Source organism: Pseudorca crassidens, chromosome 15 (assembly GCF_039906515.1).
Source record: "Pseudorca crassidens isolate mPseCra1 chromosome 15, mPseCra1.hap1, whole genome shotgun sequence".
Lineage (NCBI taxonomy): Eukaryota > Metazoa > Chordata > Mammalia > Artiodactyla > Delphinidae > Pseudorca > Pseudorca crassidens.
Genome location: NC_090310.1, coordinates 5,860,788 through 5,884,710, shown reverse-complemented (window position 1 = coordinate 5,884,710; position 23,923 = coordinate 5,860,788). Strand labels below are relative to the sequence as shown.

The window sequence follows — 23,923 nt, the reverse complement described above, 5'->3', positions numbered from 1 at the left end:
TTCTTATTATTGAATTTTGAGAGCTCTTTATATATTCTAGACACAAGGCCATTGTTGGATATGTGCTATGAAATTATTTTCTCCTGTGGCTCGTCTTTAAATTGTGTTTAAGTGGTGATACGCTGCCTACATGTTAAGGATCTCCCCACGTGACTCAGAATGGAGACCCCAAGAAGTTCCCCCTTCATCCACCTCTGCTTATCTCTGGGCAGCTTCCCTGCAGCATGTTGGGCTCCTCTGAGCAAGGTCAGGTGTTGGAGCCGTGAGCTCTGAGAACTTGGCTCAGGGCTGGGGCTGGGGGGGTGGCGTGAGGACAGAGTTGGAATATATTTATCATGCCTGGTAATCGTCAGCTGGTTTCTGCAGGTGTCGGCAGAGTCGTCGGCAGCCCGATCCCCACTCCCTCATGGGAGCATCTCATTGCCGCCTCTCTGATCGTCCCAGCTCCACATTCCACACAGTTTGGATGTATAGGCTGGACACATGCCTCTAGGGTATCCAGGTTCTGGAACCCTCCGATCTGAGGAAGGGCAGCTGAGTCAAGCCTGAGGCTTCTGGCCCCAACTTCCCACCTTGGGCCTGGAGCAGCCCCTCACCAGGCACTGCCCACCCAGGCTCCCGTCTCAGCTCCTCAGGGGAACCTCTTTAGAAGCCCAAATGCTGTTATTCTGTCCTCTCCTCCTCCTTTTTTCTCTTCTCTCTCTCCTTCCCCCCTTCAGGCATCTCTGAGTTAGCTTTGCATAGAAGGGAGCAGAAGGGGAAATTCTGCAGGGGATTGCTATTGGGATGGTCAAACTGTGAGGATGAAAAGTTGGAAACAACCTAAATGTCCATCCATAGGGGATTAGTTCATAATCTAACTAATTATGAACTATAAATAAAGTGAAATAAAGGCACAGTGGATATTTTTTAAACTGACGATGTAAATTCATATTTATTGGCATGGAACAAGGCTCACAGCAGACTGTTGGGTTTTTTTGTTTTGTTTTTTAAGAAAGGTTATAGAACAGCTTGGCCCTTTTTTGCAAAATGGCACCTGTGTAAACAGAGGCACCAAGAGCTTACCTGAAAGGATCCTCAGCCAGGTGGTCAGACCCATTAGCTCTGGGCGGCAGAATTTCAGGTGATTTTTGTTAAATCTTCTTTAAATTTATCAGTGTTGCCTAAAGTTTCTCTCAATGAGAAGGACTGTTTTTAGGATCTGAAATTATTTTTTAGCATCAAAAAGGTAAAAAATGCCTGTCAGAGATATCTCAAGATCTTCCCTTTGGTTTTTTGCCCCAGGGTGGTGGTTGGAGGGTACTTCCTGGCAGCTCCTGGAGCTGCATTCCCAGCTGCTGTTTGATTCCTTGGAGGAAGGGGGTGGAAATCAGTGCCCTCCCAGGAGGGTTGTGGGTTGAAACCTTGGCAGGTGCAGGAAAGTTCACAGTGTGCTCCTTGAAGGCCAAACATGGACACGGAGCCTGGGCCCAGAAATAGCCCATCGCCCCAGAGACCCTTGGAATTCTGCAGGGTCATCTCAGGGAGGGGAGAGCCCGAGCAAGCCACTGCTGGAAACTTCCTTGCAGACTCTGAAATGGAAGCTGAGGCCTAAGACAGGCTCCTCTAAGACAAGCTGGACCTGGGCAAGGAGTTCTCCAAAGTCAGCCCAGCTTGACAAGTCTCTGATTCCAAGTCAACTGGAGATCTCCTAATTAATCGTGAATTCTGTGGAATCCCAGAAATATGGTGGTCAAGCTTGCTGCAGATAGATTTCTCCAGCTGTGTTTCTTTCTTTTTCATACTGCATTTAGACCTATATCTCAATTTGATTTTATTTGGCACTATTGTGCCATTTTCATTTCATTATCTCAAAATAGCTAAAAATTGTTTTCACTTTTTATCCCCCCCGGCATCTTTCCTCTTTGTCAAGAAGTATTTATTCTTATTTTTCTGAAGGAGAGAATCTCTGCTTTCTGTGGATCCCCCAAGGTCAAATAACTGGTGAATTCAAACCTCAGCTCAGCTGAATAATCTCTCATCCATCCATCCATCAATCCACTCATTCATCTATCCAGCATCCATCCAACCATCCATCCATCATCCATCCATCCATTTGTTCATTTATCATTATCATCCATCCATCCATCCATTCATCCATCCATCCATTCAACACGTATTTATGTCACAACTCCCTTTGGGGCCCCAGACTGGGGTGGCGTGAACCTTGGCCTTATTCTCCTGTACTCTGCGAGGACAGCATGTCCCCCACAGAGCCATCACAGGGAGTGGGAGTACCGTGCTGGACACACAGTGCTGTCTTTGAATACCTCCCTCCCTCCTTTATCTGGGATGATGATAATATCCATCTCACCCAGTTGTCACATGGTGAGGTGATCATGGTGGACCAAAGACCCTATGTGATTGTGAGAGCCTCGGTGCTCGAGCGATGACAACTGTGATTCTTAGTTTCTCGGCAGCAGGGACCCTGTCAGGTTCACTCCTGCACCTCGCAGAGGCCAGCACAGAGTAGGCACCCAGGAGCTGCTCCCAAAGGAGCCGTGTCCACAGCCCAGCTCCTGAGGTCACGTGGTGTCGGGGAAAGCCACACACAACCCTGGACCCTGGGTGCGACGTGTGCCTCTGCTATTCAGCGGCCCCAACGAGGAGAAAATTCACCCCCAGAAAACCAAATGCTTAGGACAATCAGGTGGATGAGAAACTTGGGAGGGATGGTACCGAACAGCCCAGAAAATACAAATGCTTTGAGGAAATAACTGCTGTGTGGAAGGATTCAGACCTGATTTTACTGGGGAGCCTCAGACTTGATAAATAATCAATGTGGGTTCCTTTTTCTGTCTTCCATAACATCCCCTTTCCTCCTCTTCTCCTGGTTCTGGGCCAAATAGCATTTCCCAAGAATCTGAAATGAACTCCTTAAGCGTCAGCATCCTGGCAAGTTAGAGTTCCCCCAGGATCTGGGGACATTCTGACACATGTGTGCACACACACAGATACACAGGGACACACACAGACAGACACATGGACACAGAGACACACTCAAATACACACAGATACACAGACGCAACACAGACACACTCACAGACATACACAGATGCACACATACACACAGACACAGAGACACACACTGGCATACCCACACAGAAACACACACAGACGTATACACACATACACACAGGCTCGCATGTGCAGAGGCCAAGGACGGTGACAGCTGCATTTGTCAGGAGCCATGCATTCCCACGGAGCTGTGGATTCTCAAAGACTGACCTCAAGGACAAAACCTTCCCTGGATCCCCTGAGGAATTGTGACATCAACTCTCCAATTCTGGGGTTCTTTTTTTAATCCCTTTTACATTATTAATATAAATGAACGGGCATTTATAAATAACCAGCGATGCACGGAGTTGGGGGGATGATGGAGCAGGTGGCCGGGGACATGGGTAACAAGGAGGAGTCCTGACTGCAGAGGATTTAAAGACAATGAAAACCGAGTAGAAATCAGTCTGCGTTTACTAGAGCCCTGCGCTGGCCGGTGTAAACTGTGTCAGCGGTAAATACTCCTCCCCCTCCCCCACCACTTGGGAGTCCACTGTAAATAACAGTATTAATGATGCTACGTGAACATGAAAAACATGTTCTTGTTTTAAAGAAAGAAATCAGAAGGAAGGAAATTCTGAGCCCTGCTACAACATGATGGACCTTGAGGACGTCACACTGAGTGAAGTAAGACAGTCCCAGAAGGACAAATACTGTGTGATTCCACTTATATGAGGTCCCTAGAGTCATGACATTCACACAGACAGAAAGTAGAAGGGTGGGTGCCAGGGGCTGGGGAGTCAGTGTTTAATGGGGACAGAGTTTCAGTTTGGAAAGATGAAGAGAGTTCCAGAGATGGATGGTGGTGATGGCTGCACAACAGTGTGAAGGTACTTAATGCCACTCTGTATACTCAAAAATGGTTAAAATAGTCAATTTTATGTTATGGTTTTTTGTTTGTTTTTTTTATTTTTTTTCGGTACGCAGGCCTCTCACTGTTCTGGCCTCTCCCGTTGCGGAGCACAGGCCCTGGACGCGCAGGCCCAGCAGCCATGGCTCACGGGCCCAGCCGCTCCGCGGCATGTGGGATCTTCCCAGACCGGGGCACGAACCCGTGTCCCCTGCATCGGCAGGCGGACTTTCAACCACTGCGCCACCAGGGAAGCCCTATGTTAAGGTATTTTACTACCATAAAAAAAGAAAGAGAGAGAGAGACAGAGAAAGAGAGAGAGAAGGGAGGGGGAAAGGAGGGAGGGAGGGAAGGAGGGAGGGAGGAAGGAAGGGAAACAGCTGCGACCCTAGCACAGGCAGTACCACACACTGAGGCAAAGATGGGGCCACACAGACCTGGTCTTCCCATCATGTAACCTCAGGCAATTCACATCGAGGTCGGCAGCCTCAGTTTCCCACTCTGTGAAAGGCGATTGGTAATTCCTACTGCATCAAAGGAGTCAAGGCAGGTTAAACAAACCAGGTAAACAAACCCATCCAGGTAATTCAATCTCGAGAATTTAACGTAAGAGTTTGTTGGAAGGGTGTAGGAACCTGCCGTCAGACCAGTGGGCAAGTGGCCCCCAGGGCTCAGCCCCGAGCAGAGGGCGGGAGGGCCAAGGAAAGGGGCTCAGTGGGGGGTGGGGCTGATGGAGGAAGGAGATGGAAGCGGGGAGCTGAGGCCATGCTCCCAGCCTGGGTGGACGGTGTGGCCCTTGCCAGTGATCGGGGCTTAGGAGTCGGAGAGGATGAAGTGACCTCCACTTGAGGACTCGGATTCCATCTGAAGTGATCTTCCTGCTGCTTTTCTGAGTCCTCTGGATGACGACTGTGGGCTCTGTGTGGTGAGCTGATTCGATTTACTCAAAGGACGCCAGCTCAATGCTTGGCTCGGGAAGGGTATTGAGCGTGCCCACCGTACACCCTGGGTACTTCCTGGGTGATGGAGGGGGGAATGCCTGGAACACAGTGGGGGCAGGGGGAGAGCCTGGCTCTGGGGCCAGCAGGCCCACTTATGCATTCCACAAATATAATGAGCAATGACTCTTCCTGGCCGTGGGGATAAAGTGTCGAGTCAAACAGACAATGCCCCTACCCTCGTAGAGCTTATGCTCTATTTCAGGGGTGGGGATGGGAAATAAACAAACAAGTGAATGCATTGCATTTCAGTTGTTAGCAAGTGCTGCCTGGGAGAACATCAGAATGAAGTGAGTCAGGTGGGGATGCAAGGATGGGGTGAGGTTTGATTTTAGACAGGGTGACCAGGAATGGTCTCTCAAAACTGACACCTGAAGGAAGTGAGGGAGGCACAGGGAACAGCAGGTGCAAAGGCCCTGAGGCCAGCGTGGTCCTGATGTGTTTGCAGGACCGAGAGGAGGCCAGGGTGGCTGGAGCCAGAGTGGAGGGAGTAAGGTCAGAGGACGAGGATGGGAGGCAAGGCAGAGCATGAAGGGCCTCACAGGTGATTGTAGGGATGTTGGGAGCACTGGAGCGTTTGAGCAGCAAAGTGATGTAACTTGACTTAAATGTTTAAAGGATCTGTGCATGTGTGTGTGTGTGTTTAAAAGCCCGAAGGGGCACAGGCCAAAGCAGTGACGGCTGTGATGAGGTGAGAGGGTCGCCGTCGGGCCTGGGTCCCAAGTGGAGGTGGAGAGAGGTGGGTTGTCTCAAATGCCTTGGGCAGAACAGGGAGGCCTAGGGCAATCTCTCTGCTGGCCTTGGATCCTGTGGAACCAGGCCTCCCGTAAGTCATCCTGAATCCCCCTTTTCTGACACCATCCCTTACCAGCCACCTCAGCTTGAAACCACAGCTTTAACTTATATCTCTGTGTCATTATCACCCACCACTGCCTCGAGCGGCTCACCGGGTCCCACCCCAGTTCTGAGCCGACTGGCCTTTGCTGTATCCCCACCTCGATGTTCTCCAGGCACCTGGATGTGCGGGTCCAACCCTGAACCCCATGCTTCACCAACTCAGAACCCCGACTTCTCCGCCCCCATCTCCTGCTGTAACCAGGGTGTCCTGGGGTCAGACACCTCCTCTTTCTAGCCCCACCTGGGAAAGAATCCTCCTCTTACCCCTTCCCTCCAGGTTAGCCTAAATATTCTAAAATGACCCACTAAGAATGTTGCTTTTGGTAGGTGTGATCATGGTATTTTGGTTTAGTTTTTAAGTCTATCTGTTAGAGATTCATTCTGAAGCTTTATGGATGAAATGATATGCCTGCGATTTCCTTTATAACACACCAACCAAAATCAATAAATACATAATAAAAAAGATGGGGGGAGAAGAAAGAAAGGTGGAGTTGGTAACTGTTGGACCTCGGTGTCCTCAAGGATTCGTTTGTACTCTTCTCTCCCCTTTTACAAATTTGGAACTTTCCATAATAAAAAAAAGAAAGTAAAAATAAGGCAAATAGGAACACAACCCTGCTGGGACCTTCGGGGGCTGCCTGCTGCTCTCCGGACAAAGTCCAAACACCTTCAAAGAGTGAGTAACAGGTGGGTGCAGCCCCCTGACACTCTTCGGAATTCCTGGCTCAAAGAGCAAACAGACGTAATTGGTTTTATCATTGATTTAAAATCCCCTACAGGGCTTCCCTGGTGGCTCAGTGGTTAAGAATCCACCTGCCAATGCAGGGGACACGGGTTTGAGCCCTGGTCCAGGAAGATCCCATGTGCTGCAGAGCAGCTGAGCCCGTGTGCCACAGCCACTGAGCCTGTGCTCTAGAGCCCATGAGCCATAACTACTGAGCCCACGAGCCACAACTACTGAGCCCGCAATCCACAACTACTGAAGCCCGTGCGCCTAGAGCCCGTGCTTCGCAACAAGAGAAGCCACCACAATGAGAAGCCTGCGCCCTGCAACAAACAGTAGCCCCCGCTTGCTACAACTAGGGAAAGCCCATGCACAGCAACAAAGACCCAACAGCCAAAAATAAATAAATGAAATAAATATATTTTTAAAAATTTAATTAAAAAAAAATCCCCTACAGACAGTGCAACTCCCTACTGCCTGGACCAGAGTGGATGGCTCCCTCTGCCCCTCCCCTGTACACCAGGCCATCTTTGACCTGGCACCTGACCCCATCGTCCCTCTAATAATCCTGAACAGCCTCTGTTCCCAAGTGAACCATGGCTGGGTTTTCTTGCCTTGGTGCCTTTTCCTATGCTGTTCCCTCTGCCTGGAGCATTTTTCTCACAATTTTTCACCTGCTGACTCCTTTTCCTACAGATGTGGCTCTAGCATCACCTCTTCTGGGAAGCCCTCCCTGACCTCCCCTGCCCTGTGTTGTTGCAATTACTCTCCTGTTCCCACTCTAGGCCCATCTCTGCTCCTGATGGGAGGGCAGGAACCAGGTCATCTTGTTCATGCACACCAGGGCCTGAAACACAGTGGGGACAATAAATATTTGTTGAAGAAATACCTGAAATTTTGTTCCTATTTCCATTTTGATACGAGGCAGACCCATTCTCGCCACCACCCAATCTTTTGCCTGCCTTGGGAAGAATCATTTGTTAACTGTTCGACAGCAGCTTTAAGCCTAATCCTTCAATTTTAGGAAGAGGCCACTCAATCCAGCTGAATCCCGGAAGCCTTAAAACACCCAGAATACAAACCCTTCCCTGGAGGTAGATGCCGCCGCCCCTCGCCTCTTGATCATCCATCTGAGGGTCTCCAAGGCTGCAGCTGCAGAGCCCGAAGGTCCGCGGTGCCTCTGAGGCTCCCATCTGTACCTTGTCGGTGCATGAGAGTCACCTGGAGACCTAGGCCTCCCTCCGCACCCCACAGGCCAGCTCAATCAGTCTCTGGGGTGGGGCCCTGGCGGCAGGGTGGGCGGAGCTCCCCACGTGATTCCAAGAACAGTTGACATTGGTCAGAAACCAGCCCCGTGGGGATGGGCCAAATGCCCCTAAAGACATGCCACCTGCTGAGAGCATTTAAGGCCAACCAGGGGGCTGGAGACTGCGGCTCCCTGTCAGGTGAGTGATGGGTGGGTGGAGGGTGCCGGGGACCTTAGAAGCTGTTTGGGGGCCCCAGAGAGGTTGCTGCGGTCATGCCCTCCCCCAAAGCTGGTGGCCTGCCTGGAGCAGTGGCTCCCAGGAGGCCCAGGCTGGGCCTTGCCCTGTTGAACTTCAGTCTTGGTCGACAGAAGCTGTGCTAAGGGGCGCTTGGCTTGTTTTCAGTATGGGTGAGGAGCGGGTGGTAGGTGGTGGGGAGCCTTCACCCTCCAGAGCCCAGGCGGGGGGATGGCAGGGGGCCTGAGGCTGCGTCACCCGCACGGCAGCCAGCAGCCTGTAGATCCGTGTGTCCTGCGTCTTTGCTGGTGTCCTACTCCCTGAAATATCCCTCGGGATGTTCTCACCTGGGGAACAAAGCCTTTCCAAGCCTTGGAGGTGGATCACGGGAAGAAGGCCTGGTTGCTTGCTTCCTTCTTGCTTTGACACGTGCCTCTCATCTTGGCCAGCGTGGGCCGGGGAGGGAGGCATGGCTGTGTGTCTCCCAGCCTCCAAGGTGGTGTCAGGACACCTCTATTTGGTAAAACCGTGCAGGGAGCGGAAAAATGCTGGTGGAGGGGGCGGGGGCCCTGGAAGTGGAGACCACCCCCCTTCCCCGGGGGCCCACTCCAGCCCCCGCGGTGTCTGCTTGCTGACCTTGGAGCTGAGGTCAGCTCAGTCCTTCTGAATAAGCCTCACTCACTCCAACCCAATGCGTGGTTTTAGCTTAAAACAAATCCCACTTTGTTTGAACAAGGGGCTGTTAGTGATGTAGATCTGAACACACATTGAAAGCTGTCCCCGGTCCAGGCGGAGTGAAGAAGCATGCTGCCAAACCCTGCCTGTGATCGGCTCCCCTCCTGCAATCAGCACCTCGGGGCACGTGCAGAGCGGCTGGGGCGTGTAGAGGGTGGTGTGCGTTTTCAGAGGTTAACGAGGAGGAGGAGGAGGGTTATGGGGAGTTAATGCTCAGTACGCTTCTGAAGTATTTCATTTTCTTAAGCTGTGAGCGTGTATTAAAATCAGAAAAATCCTGCTTTTTAGAAGCCAGCTCTGGGGTGATGAGACGTATCTTAATTTAAAGCCGGTTTGGGTTCATGAAAGATGCTCACAGTGAAAGTTTGGCTAGACCTAGGGAAGGACAGAAGAAACCAAATGGCCTGTAATGCTCCCACCAGAGAAAATGACCCCATGCCATTACTAAGGCGTGGCCAGGGAGGGTCCCTTGGGTGGGCTTCTGCCACCTGACACCCAGGGCAGGGGGTCTCATAGTGTGGGGAGCAGCAGAGCTGTCCTGAGGCTGCGGGGGTGGTGTCAGCCCCTACGTTGATGGTGTTCGCCTACGTAACTAGTCTGGCTTTCTCTGGATCTCAGATTTAGAGAATCAATGAAGAAAGGTACTGACTTTGAGTTTGTTGCATAACTCAAAGCCTCCAAATTAGCGTTCTCATTATACTACTGGTAAAGGATGACGGGGTAGCCAGCTCTCCTGGTGCTAGAAATAGCCATGTGAGGGGAAGGAATCACGTTTGAGCTGTGAGTAGAGAAGCCTGTGAAAGCCAGAAGGATCTGCTTTGCAGCTGGCTTTGCAGGATGTCCCCAGATGAAGTGGTGTGGCCAAATCTGTGACTTTCAAACTGCTTTCAGGGACAAGGGAGGACTCTGATCTGAAGTCGGGCTTTCCTGATAAAGGCCTTCCCCTTGATTTTCGGTTTTTGGTTTTTGGTTTGGGGCTGCACCGCACAGCTTGTGGGATCCTCGTTCCCCGACCGGTGATTGAACCCCGGGCCCATGGCAGTGAAAGCACCGAGTTCTAACCACTGGACCTCCAGGGAATTCCCATTCATATTTGATTTGAAGGAAAGTGGCGGCCCTCTGAACCCCTGGATCCACTTCCCAGGTTCCTTATGGCCATACCATCTGAGATGTGGCAGAAGCAGGCATGGTTCCCATGGCAACAGTCCTAGAACTAGGCCCTGCCTTGGGTCTCTCAAGGAGCAAAAGCATTTCATCCCCGTGTACCAAACCGGCCTCTGTGCAGTCTCATGAGCTGAGTTGGTCAGACCCCTAACAGTGAGTGAGACGCAGCAATGAGGTGGCAACAGAGTGTTTCCAAAGTGGCCTCTGTTGTTTCCATTGCCTAAAACGGTGAGCTTTCCTGTTTTCCAACATCTCACCCATGTGTTAAGTGCCACCCACGGTGGAGACTTGGTGTTTCCTAATCTGACCTTGTTACAGATTACGGCTGCGAAGTTTAGTGATCCAAAGCATGACGCAGGAGTCAGACAGAGGCTGATTCCTGGCTCTGAGGCTTAACAGCTGTGGGAACTTTGGCAAATGGCATCTGCATAGGTTTCCTCACTTGCAAAATGGGGCTCTCTCTCCCTTACTGTTAATGTTGCTTCATGTTTTTTGAGTTTTTTATTAATTTATTTTAAAAAATTTTATCGGAGTGTAATTGATTTACAGTGTTGTGTTAGTTTCAGGTGTACAGCAAAGTGATTCAGTTATACATATACATATATTCATTCTTTTTCAGATTCTTTTCTCATATCCTTTATCACAGAATATTGAGTAGAGTTCCCTGTGCTATACAGTAGGTCCCTGTTGGTTATCTATCTTATATATAGTAATGTGTGTATGTTAATCCCAAGCTCCTGATTTATCCCTCCCCTCCACGTTTCTCCTTTGTTAACCATAAGTTTGTCTTTGATATCTGTAAGTCTGTTTCTGTTTTGTAAGTAAGTTCATTTGTATCTTTTTTTTTTTTTTTTTTTTGCGGTACGCAGGCCTCTCACTGTTGTGACCTCTCCCATTGTGGAGCACAGGCTCCGGACGCGCAGGCTCAGCGACCATGGCTCACGGGCCCAGCCGCTCCGCGGCATGTGGGATCTTCCCGGACCGGGGCACGAACCTGTGTCCCCTGCATTGGCAGGCGGACTCTCAACCACTGCGCCACCAGGGAAGCCCTGTATCATTTTTTTAAAATTAGATTCCACATATGAGTGATATCGTATGATATTTGTCTTGCTCTGCCTGACTTCACTTAGTAGGAAGTGAATTTCTAGGTCCATCCATGTTGCTGCAAATGGTATTATTTCATGTTTTTTTTTAATGACTGAGTAATATTCCATTGTATATATGTACCACATCTTCTTTATCCATTCCTCTGTGGATGGACATTTAGGTTGCTTCCATGTCTTGGCTATCATAAATAGTGTTGCAATGAACTTTGGGGTGCATGTAGCTTTTTGAATTAGTTTTGTCTAGGTATATGCCCAGGAGTGGGATTGCTGGTTCATATGGTAGTTCTATTTTCAGTTCTTTAAGGAACATCCATACTGTTCTCCATAGTGGCTGTATCAATTTACATTCCCACCAACAGCACAGTAGGGTTCCCTTTTCTCCACACCCTCTCTAGCATTTATTGTTTGTAGACTTTTGATGATGGCCATTCCGACTGGTGTGGGGTGATACCTCATAACGTTGCTTCATTTAATCCTAAGTGTCCAATATTCCTGGTATGTAATAAACACATTTTGGCCATTGCTGTCTGAAATAGGCCCATAATACTATCCTGCTCCTAATTTATATTGCCATATGTCTTACCTCTCGGAGATGTAGCATATAGCTCCTTATTTAAACCCAAATCTCGGGTTGCAACTGATCATCCTTTTGACCTTGGCTATTACAGCAACTGGAAAACTCTTTTGCGATGGTGTTTTCAAGGGTGTCATGATGAATAGCAATGATTTACCTGTGGGTCACTGGGTAAAAAGCAACTCTTTCTTTCCTGATGGGGCAGGATTGGAGATGACTTTAAAGTAGATGAAGGGATGGGACATGGTTACTCTCTGGCCTGAGCCTCCAGGGCTGAGATTGTCCTGCAGCATCATTCTTTCCTCTTCCTGATGTGCTGGCTTCTGGTGTATTGTTGGAGGTCAGTCTACCTCCAGCTTGAACTTTTAACTGAATTAATCTAAAGCCTGAGATTGTCTCAAGCCAACTTATACGTGGTGCTTCTCCTGGTAAATACACAGCAATGGAAGGGCTATGGATGTCACCGAGGCTCCTTGACTCTCTGGGGGTCGGGGTGGTGGAGGTGACCAGTGTGACTTTGTTAACGGAATGTTTAGAGCTTCGCAAATGTTCCTGTGACCCATTGTGTGACCCATTGTGTCACTCTCCACCTCTCCAGATGAGATATGCTGTGGGGAGGGAGCAACTGGTCAATTCTGGGAAGTAATTTGCATTTCCCACTCTCAGATTTGCACACATTGTCAGCTATTCTTGCCCAAGCTCCTAAAGAGACTAATGCCTTAGAACAAGCAAAGTCACAGCAGTGAAGCCTCAGCTCTGAGGCTCAGCTCACTTGCTCTCCTATCTGTCTGGGGCTGGTGGTGCTTCTTTTTATGGATTTGTCCCTGGCATGGTAGCCGCTGTTAACCGGTAGTGCCTCTGAGGCTGTGCTTCTGTTGTTCTGTCTCAAATTCCCTCCTTTCCCTGGTCCCTTGCTGGCTCTTTGTTTTCTTGGACCCTAATACATAGGTCACCAAGACTCAATTCTTGTTCTGTTCTCAGATAGAGTTCCTCTTCTCTCTCCTTGGCTCTCTCCTCACAGAATTCTCCAAGTTGTCTACACCGTCCCATCCAAATTGATATGTCTAAATTAGTCTTTCCTACCAAAATTATTCCCAGCTGCTCTACTCGCAAGAATAGAGTCTGTTGGTCATCTTTATCCAGTTTTCTCTTTGGTAGAATGTAGTCTGGCCTATCCTGTATACTTAGAAACAGATGAATATTCATTGCATGCTTGTAAGGAAGGTTATTCCCTGCTGCCCTGTAGGAAGTCCAAACTTGCCCTGATCTGAATAACCTCCTCTAATGGAGGGCTAACTCCCTTTGTGAGCTTATCGCTCACCACCCTCTTCTAACAAATATTTGAGTACCTACTTACTACATGCCATACATTGTGAAGGGGCTGAGGAATCATAACTAAGACACGCATGGTCCCCTTGTCCTCGGGAGTATGGAGGGGAAGATGCACTAACAAGAAAATATTGAGTTGTGGTAAAAGCTATAGAGAAAATGAAACAGACAGATTGGGAAGATGCTTAGCTTCTTAGATAGGAAAGAATCGTTGGGTAAAAGTGGGCTGAGGCCAGCTCACGTAGGGTGGGCATCATGGTGAACTTGAGTTTTCTTCTAAGATCAACCAGCCACTAGAGGGTGGGAAAAAAGTGGGGGACACTACATGGTCAGTTTCTTTTTAAAAGATCACATGGCTTTGTGTAGAGAACAGATTGGGATAAGGCAATGGTAGAAGCAAGGAGTAGAGTTTGGAGGCAGTTGCCATAGTGTGGGTGAAAGGTGATGGTGGGCTGGACCAGGGTGGAGGAAGTCCTCTAAAAAATTAGGAGTGGGACATACTTGAGACAGTCCTGTACTAATGTGCTGGTGGATTGGATGTAGGAGAAGAGGACCATCTTCCTGTCATAGCCTGGTTGGGCTCCTCAGCATCCTGTACATATGCTCTGTACAGAACTCCTTGGACCCAGCCACATGGAAGGGTTCTGTGCTTTCCTTCCAGCCTACCCTAGCCATCAAAAGCCCAGCTCAAGCCAAACTGCCCCTGAAAAGGTATCCCTTACTCCTGTAGCCCAGGGCTGGTCCCCTCTGAGTTCCCATGATGCTCATTGCCTGTTGAACTGGCATGTGATGCCTGTGGATGCTGCTCTCTGTTCCACCGTGGGTCCTTTAAGGGCTTATAGCCCGGATGGCTTTTACATAGCAACCACATACTGGGCACTGAAAATCTCTTTGGAACTGTCCTACCTACAGGTGCTTTACTTCTTCTAGTCAATATGCCGACTTTAGAAGCTCCGGAAGAGAGGCTGAGAAAATTTAAGTATCGTGGCAAAGATGCATCTGTGAGTATGAAGCAATACCTTACTCTATCAAGGATGGGCGCAGTAAAAAGCACATGGTTGAAATGCATTAAAAATAGTGGAGGGCTTCCCTGGTGGTGCAGTGGTTGAGAGTCCACCTGCCGATGCAGGGGACGCGGGTTCGTGCCCCGGTCCGGGAAGATCCCACATGCCGCGGAGCGGCTGGGCCCATGAGCCATGGCCGCTGGACCTGCACATCCGGAGCCTGTGCTCAGCAACAGGAGAGGCCACAACAGTGAGAGGCCCGCATACTGCAAAAAAAAAAAAAGAAAAAGAATTGTGGAGAGTGGGCTAGATGGGGTGAACAAGCAAGTATAGCAGAATGTTCATTGTGGGTAAGTGCATGGATGTTCATTGAATAATCCTTTTGACTTTTCTGTATATCTGAAAATCTCATACTAAAATATTGAAGGTGGGGAGGATCAAACCTCATGGACTTGGTCGGACAACTGTAGACTCAGATCAAGGTCTCCATGTGATCTTGAAACTATTGAACTTCAGAGCCTCAGTTTCTTCATCTATAAAACAGGGCTGATACCTACCTCTTAGGACCTGGGTAGCATCATCAAGTACCTGGTATATAGATGCTTACCTGCAGCTCTGCATGTCAAGGGGGCTTACCAAGGAGCTAAGATGTTGGGAATACAGGTACCAACCAGCATGCCTTGAAGAGAAATAGGACTCAGAGGTGAAAAGTCCAGACTGCTCTCTCTACTGGGATGAGCACGAGGGCTGGGCCAGGGAGGCTGTGCTGTGTGTGAATCTCTCATTCAGCTTCTCTGGTCTCCAAGTTTTCTGTCTAGCTCTGTGTCCTATATCTGTGTATCTTGACTGACATATCAAGTTGGCTACGCCTTGGGAATCTGAAAGGCAGCCGAGGATAAGGAGAGCACAAGGGCATAGCCACCCAGTTGAACACCGTCCAAAGCCAAATCCCTCTTACTTACACCCTTTCCAACAAGCTTGGCTGTCTGGCTTCCAAGACCACCGCAGATTAAAGGAAACCAATTAGAACAAAGAAATCAAACCCTCTATGGGGACAGCAGCAGGAAGGGCCAGGAAATGAGAAGGTAGAAGCCAAAGGTACCAAATTCTCTATGGGGAAGGGCCGCTTAGTGATGGGAGCAACATGACAACTGGCTCCATAGGCCCCCAGTGTGTCCCCACCTTTCCGGATAACACCACAATGACCCTATTTTCTTTTCTTTTTTTTTTTTTGGCTGTGCCGCACGTCTTGCAGGATCTTAGTTCCACGACCAGGGATTGAACCCCGGTCCCCAGCAGTGAAAGCACCAAGTCCTAACCACTGGACCACCAGGGAATTCCCATTGACCCTAGTTTCAAGCAAGGCTCAAATAGCTCCTTTAAGGAACCAGAAGTATCTAATATACACTGACTTCCTTATAATTAATATTTTAAAGTCTTCAACCCAAAACTCATCTATCCATAAAGATTAGGTCATTTCCCCAGGATTCTCAATACTGTAAGGTCTGAGTTTTGCCTGATAAAAGAAGAAAAGAGGGGTTTGTTTTTAGAATTTCCATCTTCCTCAGTCTGGTGTACAAGTAAAACTCTTGGGATTGGATCAAGGTTTGAATGACTTATAGGCTGATTCCCAACAGTGGAAATGGTCAAGGACACCTGGAGCTGGGGTGCTCCCTTCAGTTCCCTGCCCTACCTGGGTGCCCACAGCTAGAAGGCACAGGCCTGCTTCTCTGGAAGTAATCAGCACCAATGAAGATGTGCTCAGATTCAGGGCAATGGGATGCTTTGCTCAGAGGTCTCTACACCTGAGAATCCTGGCTGGCCAATGGGTGTAAATGGTCTTCCTTCACTTTGAGAGGAAGATTGATGATCTCTCTAGAGGTGGTAGAGGAGGAGAAAGAAGCAGAGGAGGCTAACTGAGCTGACTATTGACTAGCTGTGTGATCTGAACTCTTCCAGCCTGTTGCATCTGTAAAAGTGAAATTGGATGCTTTGAAGTGTGCTCTAAAGGCTAAACAGGGTGACAACCTGACTTCCCAGCTCTAAGGGCTCCCTTTCTTTTCCTCATTAGATGAGGCGGCAGCAGAGGATAGCAGTCAGCCTGGAGCTCCGGAAAGCCAAGAAGGATGAGCAGTCCTTGAAGAGGAGAAACATCACGGATGTCTCCCCTGACGCTTCTGAGCAACAGACCAAACGGGTACGTTGGGAACATGGCATTTAGAGCAGTTGGGTATAAAATACATCCTTAGTAAGTTTCTCTGCGTTGAAAATGTTTGAGTCAGAACTTGCAAGCTCTAATGGAGTTCCTTTAAGGAAAGGGGTGGAGAGATGGTGATTAGAACTAAACTGGTGTTTTCAGAAAGCTAAGTGTCATTAGCTTTGTGGCCGTGAGTCTGGGATCTATGTTCTAACAGGGGGTGGAGAAGATGCTGCCTCTCATTGAAAATTCACTTGCTGCCATTCAGCTGGAAACAGGAAATGAGGGGTCATGGAGGTTCTCCCTCACTGGAGGCACATAGTCACTCGACGTGTCTCGTCTTACCTAGGACTTGAATGCTGTCATCTAGCTTCCATTCTCCATCCGCCCCAACCTCACTCAAGGCAAATCCTGGGGTACTTCCAGGCCAATATTGTTGTGGTGAATCTTTTGCTGAATGCCCTGACTTAGGAGGGTTAGAACTCTGATGGTGTTGTGTCTTCATGTCTTTTATGATCTGTTATGTTAGCTATCCATGTGCATCCTTGCATCCTGCTAGGATTAAGCCTCTTAGAGGGCAGAGATTGGTTCAATCTGGGCAAGTGGATCCCATGATGTTCTACTGTCCACCAAATGGGATGGCTGTGATCATTCTTTGAATTGCCGTAGGACTCTGAACCCTACTCTACCCAGCTGCATTCATCTAGAGGAGTCCCTAGGATTCCTGCCACCCAAGGAAGATGAAACTGTGAAACACAACTATGAAAGAGTTTTCTTTTTTATCCTATATTAGCATGTTCCTTTTAAAATTCTAATTCACATACCACAGAATTCACCCTTTTAAAGAATATAATCAGTGGTTTCTAGTATGCTCACACGGTGGTGAGACCATCACCGCTTACTAATTTCAGAACATACTCATCACCTCAGTAGAAACCCCACACCCACGAAGCAGTCACTCCTCACTCCTCCTTCCCCCAGCCTCTGGTGACCATGAATCTACTTTGTCTCTGTGGATTTACCTATTCTGGATATTTCATATAAAGGGAATCGTATAATACGTAGCTTTTTGTGCCTGGCTTCTTTCCATCAGCAGAATGTTTGCAGGGTTCATTGATGTTGTAGCATGTGTGTCAGTACTTTCCTTTTTGTGGGTGAATAATATTACATTGTATACCACATTTTGTTTATTCATTCATTAGTTGATGGACATTTGGATTGTTTCCATTTTGGGGGTGTTATAAGTCATGCCACTATGAACTTTTTTTTTTTCTCAAAAAAATTTATTTTTATTTTTTATTTTTTTAAATTTTCGGCTGCATCGGGTCCTAGTTGTGGCATGCAGGACCTTCCTTGAGGCATGCGGGATCTTTCGTTGTGACACGCTGGCTCTTTGTTGCGGTGCACAAGCTTCTCTCTAGTTGTGGCGTGTGGGTTTTCTCTCTCTAGTTGTGGCGTGTGGGTTTTCTCTCTCTAGTTGTGGCGTGCAGGCTCCAGGGCGCGTGGGCTCTGTAGTTTGCGGCACGCAGACTCTCTTGTTGAGGTGCGCCAGCTTAGTAGTTGTGGCGCATGGGCTTAGTTGCCCCGTGGCATGTTGGATCTTAGTTCCCTGACCAGGGATCGAAGCCTCGCCCGCTGCCTTGGAAGGTGGATCCTTTACCACTGGACCACCAGGTCCCCGCTATGAACGTTTTATGCACATGTTTTTGTCTGGACATATTTTCAGTTCTGTCAGGTATATGTAGCCGTTGAATTGCTGGGTCGTATGATAATTCTAAGTTTAACTCTTTGAGGCAGTGCTTGTGGTGAGCTGAATAATGTCCCCGCACCCCCAATATCTCCCTATCCTAATCCCCAGAACCTGTGAATGTTACCTTATATGACAAAAGGGATTTTGTAGATGTGGTTAGATTAAGGATTTTTCTTTCTTTCTTTTTTTTTTTTTTGGCTGTGTTGGGTCTTTGTTGCTGTGCACAGGCTTTCTCTAGTTGTGGCAAGTGGGGGCTACTCTTTGTTGTGGTGCACGGTCTTCTTATGGCGGTGGCTTCTCTTGTTGTGGAGCATGGGCTCTAGGTGCGCAGGCTTCAGTAGTTGTGGCACACGGGCTCAGAAGTTTTGGCACACGGGCTTAGTTGCTCCACAACATGTGGGATCTTCCCAGACTAGGGCTCGAACCCATGTCCCCTGTATTGGCAGGCGGATTCTTAACCACTGCGCCACCAGGGAAGTCCCCAGATTAAGGATTTTGAGATGTGGAAATTATCCTGGATTATCTGGATGGACCCAATGTAGTCCCATCTGTCCTTATAATAATAAGAAGGATGAAGGACAAGGCAGAGCAAAAGCAGACATGAGCGTGTAGTGCCTTGAAGATGGGAGGGGTCAAAGGCCAAGCAACACAAGAAGCCCCACTAGAGGCTGAAAAAGGCAGGAAAATAGACTCTCCTCTCAGAGCCTCCAGGAGGAAACAGCTCTGCCAACATCTTGACTTTAGTCCAATGAAACTGATCATGAACTTCTGACCCCTAGAACCGTAACTTTGTTTTAAGCCACTAAATTTCTGGTAATTTTTTACAGTACAAATAGGAAACAGATAGGCTGCCAAACCTGTTTCCAAAGCAGCTGCATCCCTGTACATTCTTACATCCTTACCGACACTTGTTATTATTCCTTTTTGGATTAGAGCCATTTTATGGGTGTGAAAGGTTGTATTGTTGTAATTTTGATGTTTTCCTAATGACTAATGATGATGAGCAGTTTTTCATGTGCTTACTGGCTATTTGTATATCTCCTTTCGAGAAATGTCTATTCAAACCCTTTGACAATTTTTAAAATCAAGTAATTTGTCTTTTTTTTTTTTTATTTTTTGCGGTATGCGGGCCTCTCACTGTTGTGGCCTCTCCCGTTGCGGAGCACAGGCTCCGGATGCGCAGGCTCAGCGGCCATGGCTCACAGGCCCAGCCGCTACGCAGCATGTGGGATCTTCCCAGACTGGGGCACGAACCCGTGTCCCCTGCATCGGCAGGTGGACTCTCAACCACTGCGCCACCAGGGAAGCCCAATTTGTCTTTTTATTGAGTTGAAAGGGCTCTTTATATATTCTGAACATTAGACCCTTAGCAGTTATGTGATTTGCAAATCTTTTCTCCCATTCTGTGGGCTCTCGTTTTACTTTCTTGATAGACTCTTTGAAACACAAATGTTTTAAATTTTGAAACAGTCCAATTTATCTATATTTTGTCTTTGGTTTGCTTGTGCTTTAGGTATCATATCTAAAAATCCATTGCCTAATCCAAAGTCACCAAGATTTATGCCTATGTTTCCTTCTAAGAGTTTTATAGTTTTAGCTCTTATGTTTAGGTCTTTCATCCATTTTGAGTTAATCTTTGTAAGTGGTATGAGTAGGGGTCCAACTTCATTGTTTTACATATAGATGTCCTGTTGTCCCAGCACCATAAAGGCTATTCTTTCTCCATTGAATGGTCTTAACACTCTTGTCAAACATCAGTTGACCATAAATGTGAGAGTTTATTTGTGGACTATGAAATTTCTACCATTGATCTATATGTTTATCCTTATGCCAGCACAACAGACTTGATTACTGTAACTTTGTAGTAGGTTTTGAAATTGGAAAGTGTGGGTCCTCCAATTTTGTTCTTTTTTTCCCCAAAGATTATTTTGGCTCTTTGGGATCCCTTGCATTTCTATATGAATTTTAGAATTGGCTTGTCAATTTTTTCACTAAAGGAAGCTCAGATTTTGATGGAGATTGCATTGATCAGTTTGTGGAGTATTGCTATCTTAACAATGTTAAGTCTTCCAGTTTATGAACATAGGATATTTTTCAATGTACTTAAGTCTTCTTTAATTTTTAAAAATAGTTTTCAGCATATAAGCGTTGTGCTTCTTTAGTTCAATTTACTCCTAAGTATTTTATTCTTTTTGATGCTACTGTAAATAAACTTATTTTCTTAATTTCAATTTTGTATTGTTCATTGCTAGTGTACAGAAATACAACTGATCTTTGTATGTTATCCTGAAACCTAGCTGAACCTTGTCTATTAGCTCTAAATTTTGGTGTGTGGGTTCCTTAAGATTTTCTATATTCAAGATCATGTCATCTGCACACAGAGAGAGTTTTACTACTTTCTTTCTAATCTAGATGCCTTTAATTTCTTTTTCTTGCTTAATTAACCTGTCTTGAACTTCAATACTGTGTTGAATAAAAGTGGCAAGAGTGGATATCCTGTGCTGTTCCTGATCTTAGGGGGGAAGTTTTCATTCATTTACCATTGAGTATGACGCTAGCTGTGAGTTTTTTGTAGATGCCTTTGTTAGATTGAGGAAGTTCCCTTTTATTTCTAGTTTGTGTTGAATGCTTTTCCTTTTTATTAATCATGAAAGGGTGCTGGATCTTGTCAAATGCTTTTCCCGCAGTTGCGGAGATGATCGTGTTTTTTTTTCCCGTATATTCTATTGATATGGTATGCTACATTGATTTTCATAGGTTGAACCACCCTTGCATTCCTGGGTTAAATCCCAGTTGATTATGATGTATAATCCTGTTCATGTGTTGATGCATTTTGTTTTCTAGAATTTGTTGGGGATTTTAAGATATATTCATGAGGGATACTTATCTGTACTTCTTGTAATATCTTTGTCCAGTTGCTATTGGGGTAATACTGGACTCATAGAATGAGCTAGAAAGTTCCCTCTTCTATTTTTTGGAAGCATTCATGAGGGAGTGCTGTTATTTCTTCTTTAAATGTTTGTAAAAATTTACCAGTGGAACCTTTTGTATCTGGGCTTCTCTTTGTGGAATTTAAAAAAAATTAATAATTCAATCTCTTGTTTATTCAGATTTTCTATTTTTTTAACCACTTTTGGTTTGTGTTTCTAGGAATTTGTCCCTTTCATCTAGATTATTTAATTTGTTTGTATACTTTTTTCATAGTGTCTCTAACCTTATTTATTTCTGTTAATTCAGTAGTAATGTTCCCAATTTTATTCCTGGTTTTAGTAACTTGAGTCTCACCTATTTTTCTCTTGGTCAGTGTAGCTAAAGATTTGTCATTTACATTGCTCTTTTGAGCCAACTTTTGGTTTCATTGATTATTTTTTTCCTCTCTATTTTTTTCATTCTGTTTCATTTATTTCCACTCTAGTATTTAATATTTCCTTTCTTCTAATATTTTTGGGTTTGATTTTCTTTCATTTCTAATATTTTAAAGTAGGAAGTTAGGTTATGGATTTGAGAGCTTTCTACTTTTTTCAATACTTGCGTTTATGGCTACATATTTCCCTCTGTGCTCTGCTTTATTTACATCTCATTGGTTTTGGTATAGTGTATGTTTTTTTTTTCCATTCATCTCAAAGTATTTTCTAAGTTCCCTGGAATTTTCTTCTTTTTATCCATTGGTTATTTAGTTTGGAGTAATACCATTTTAATTTCAATAGTATATAAAACAATACTCCTATATAACTTTATTCCCTCCCTGCTTTTGCTCTCATTATCATCCAAGTTACCTCTTTACACATCATGTGCCCATTAATATAGGTTTATAATTATTGCTTTATGCAGTTGTCTTTTAAGTCAGAAGAAAGACAATAAAAAATACATTTATACTGTCTTATTTATTTATTTTTATTTTATTTAATTTTTTTTTGGCTCCAAGCTGTGTGTTGGATCAGGTCTGTTCTATGCATTTCCTCATTTTTCTTTTTTTTTGAATTTTATTTTATTTATTTTTTTATACAGCAGGCTCTTATTCATCATCCATTTTATCCACATCAGTGTATACATGTCAATCCCCCAATTCATCACACCACCACTGCCCCATCCCCTGCCGCTTTCCCCTCTTGGTGTCCATACATTTGTTCTCTACATCTGTGTCTCAATTTCTGCCCTGCAAACCGGTACATCTGTACCATTTTTCTAGGTTCCACATATATGCGTTAGTATACGATATTTGTTTTTCTCTTTCTGACTTAATTCACGCTGTATGACACTCTCTAGATCCATCCACATCTCAACAAATGACCCAATTTCATTCCTTTTTATGGCTGAGTAATATTCCATTGTATATATGTACCAGATCTTCTTTATCCATTCATCTGCCGATGGTCATTTAGGTTGCTTCCATGACCTGGCTATTGCAAATAGTGCTGCAATGAACATTGGGGTGTATGTGTCTTTTTGAATTATGGTTTTCTCTGGGTATATGGCCAGTAGTGGGATTGCTGGGTCATATGGTAATTCTATGTTTAGTTTTTTAAGGAACCTCCATACTGTTCTCCATAGTGGCTGTATCAATTTACATTCCCACCAACAGTGCAAGAGGGTTCCCTTTTCTCCACACCCTCTCCAGCATTTGTTGTTTGTAGATTTTCTGATGATGGCCATTCTGACTGGTGAGGTGATAACCTCATTGTAGTTTTGATTTGCATTTCTCTAATGATTAGTGATGTTGAGCATTCTTTCATGTGTTTGTTGGCAATCTGTATATCTTCTTTGGAGAAATGTCTATTAGGTCTTCTGCCCATTTTTGGATTGGGTTGTTTGTTTTTCTGATATTGAGCTACACGAGCTGCTGGTAAATTTTGGAGATTAATCCTTTGTCAGTTGCTTCACTTGCAAATATTTTCTCCAATTCTGAGAGTTGTCTTTTTGTCTTGTTTATGGTTTCCTTTGCTGTGCAAAAGCTTTTAAGTTTCATTAGGTCCCATTTGTTTGTTTTTGGTTTTACTTCCATTTCTCTAGGAGGTGAGTCAAAAAGGATCTTGCTCTGATTTATGTCATAGAGTGTTCTGCCTATGTTTTCCTCTAATAGTTTTTATAGTGTCTGGCCTTACATATAGGTCTTTAATCCATTTTGAGTTTATTTTTGTGTATGGTGTTAGGGATTGTTCTAATTTCATTCTTTTACATGTAGCTGTCCAATTTTCCCAGCACCACTTATTGAAGAGACTGTCTTTTCTCCATTGTATATCATTTCCTCCTTTGTCATAGATTAGTTGACCATAGGTGCATGGGTTTATCTCTGGGCCCTCTATCTTGTTCCATTAATCTATATTTCTGTTTCTGTGCCAGTACCATATTGTCTTGATTACTGTAGCTTTGTAGTATAGTCTGAAGTCAGGGAGTCTGATTCCTCCAGCTCCGCTTTTTTTCCTCAAGACTGCTTTGGCTATTCAGGGTCTTTTGTGTCTCCATACAAATTTTAAGATTTTTTGTTCTAGTTCTGTTAGAAATGCCATTGGTAATTTGATAGGGAGTGCATTGAATCTGTAGATTGCTTTTGGTAGTATAGTCATTTTCACAATATTGATTCTTCCAATCCAAGAACATGGTATATCTCTCCATCTGTTGGTATCATCTTTAATTTCTTTCATCAGTGTCTTATAGTTTTCTGCATACAGGTCTTTTGTCTCCCTAGGTAGGTTTATTCCTGGGTATTTTATTCTTTTTGTTGCAATGGTAAATGGGAGTGTTTCCTTAATTTCTCTTTCAGATTTTTCATTATTAGTATACAGGAATGCAAGAGATTTCTGTGCATTAATTTTGTATCCTGCAACTTTACCAAATTCATTGATTAGCTCTGGTAGTTTTCTGGTGGCATCTTTAGGATTCTCTATGTATAGTATCATGTCACCTGCAAACAGTGACAGTTTTACTTCTTTTCCAATTTGTATTCCTTTTATTTCTTTTTATTCTATGATTGCTGTGGCTAGGACTTCCAAAACTATGTTGAATAATAGTGGTGAGAGT

General features: G+C 45.6%; 1 protein-coding gene across 13 annotated transcripts in view; it reads left to right on the top strand.

The window, feature by feature from the left end:
• The window catches only part of KPNA7 (karyopherin subunit alpha 7), a 75,852-nt gene that overhangs the window by 22,525 nt on the left and 29,404 nt on the right, over positions 1-23,923 (top strand). For 9 of the 13 annotated variants that reach the window (XM_067705597.1, XM_067705595.1, XM_067705603.1 and 6 more), the window contains 2 exons: positions 13,867-13,955; positions 16,030-16,155. In XM_067705597.1, coding sequence (XP_067561698.1) covers positions 13,867-13,955; positions 16,030-16,155 — 215 coding nt within the window. Of the gene's footprint in view, positions 1-1,807; positions 3,551-3,649; positions 3,724-13,866; positions 13,956-16,029; positions 16,156-23,923 lie in introns of those variants that run through there. The other 4 variants (XM_067705596.1, XM_067705607.1, XM_067705605.1 and 1 more) reach the window with 3 other exon arrangements.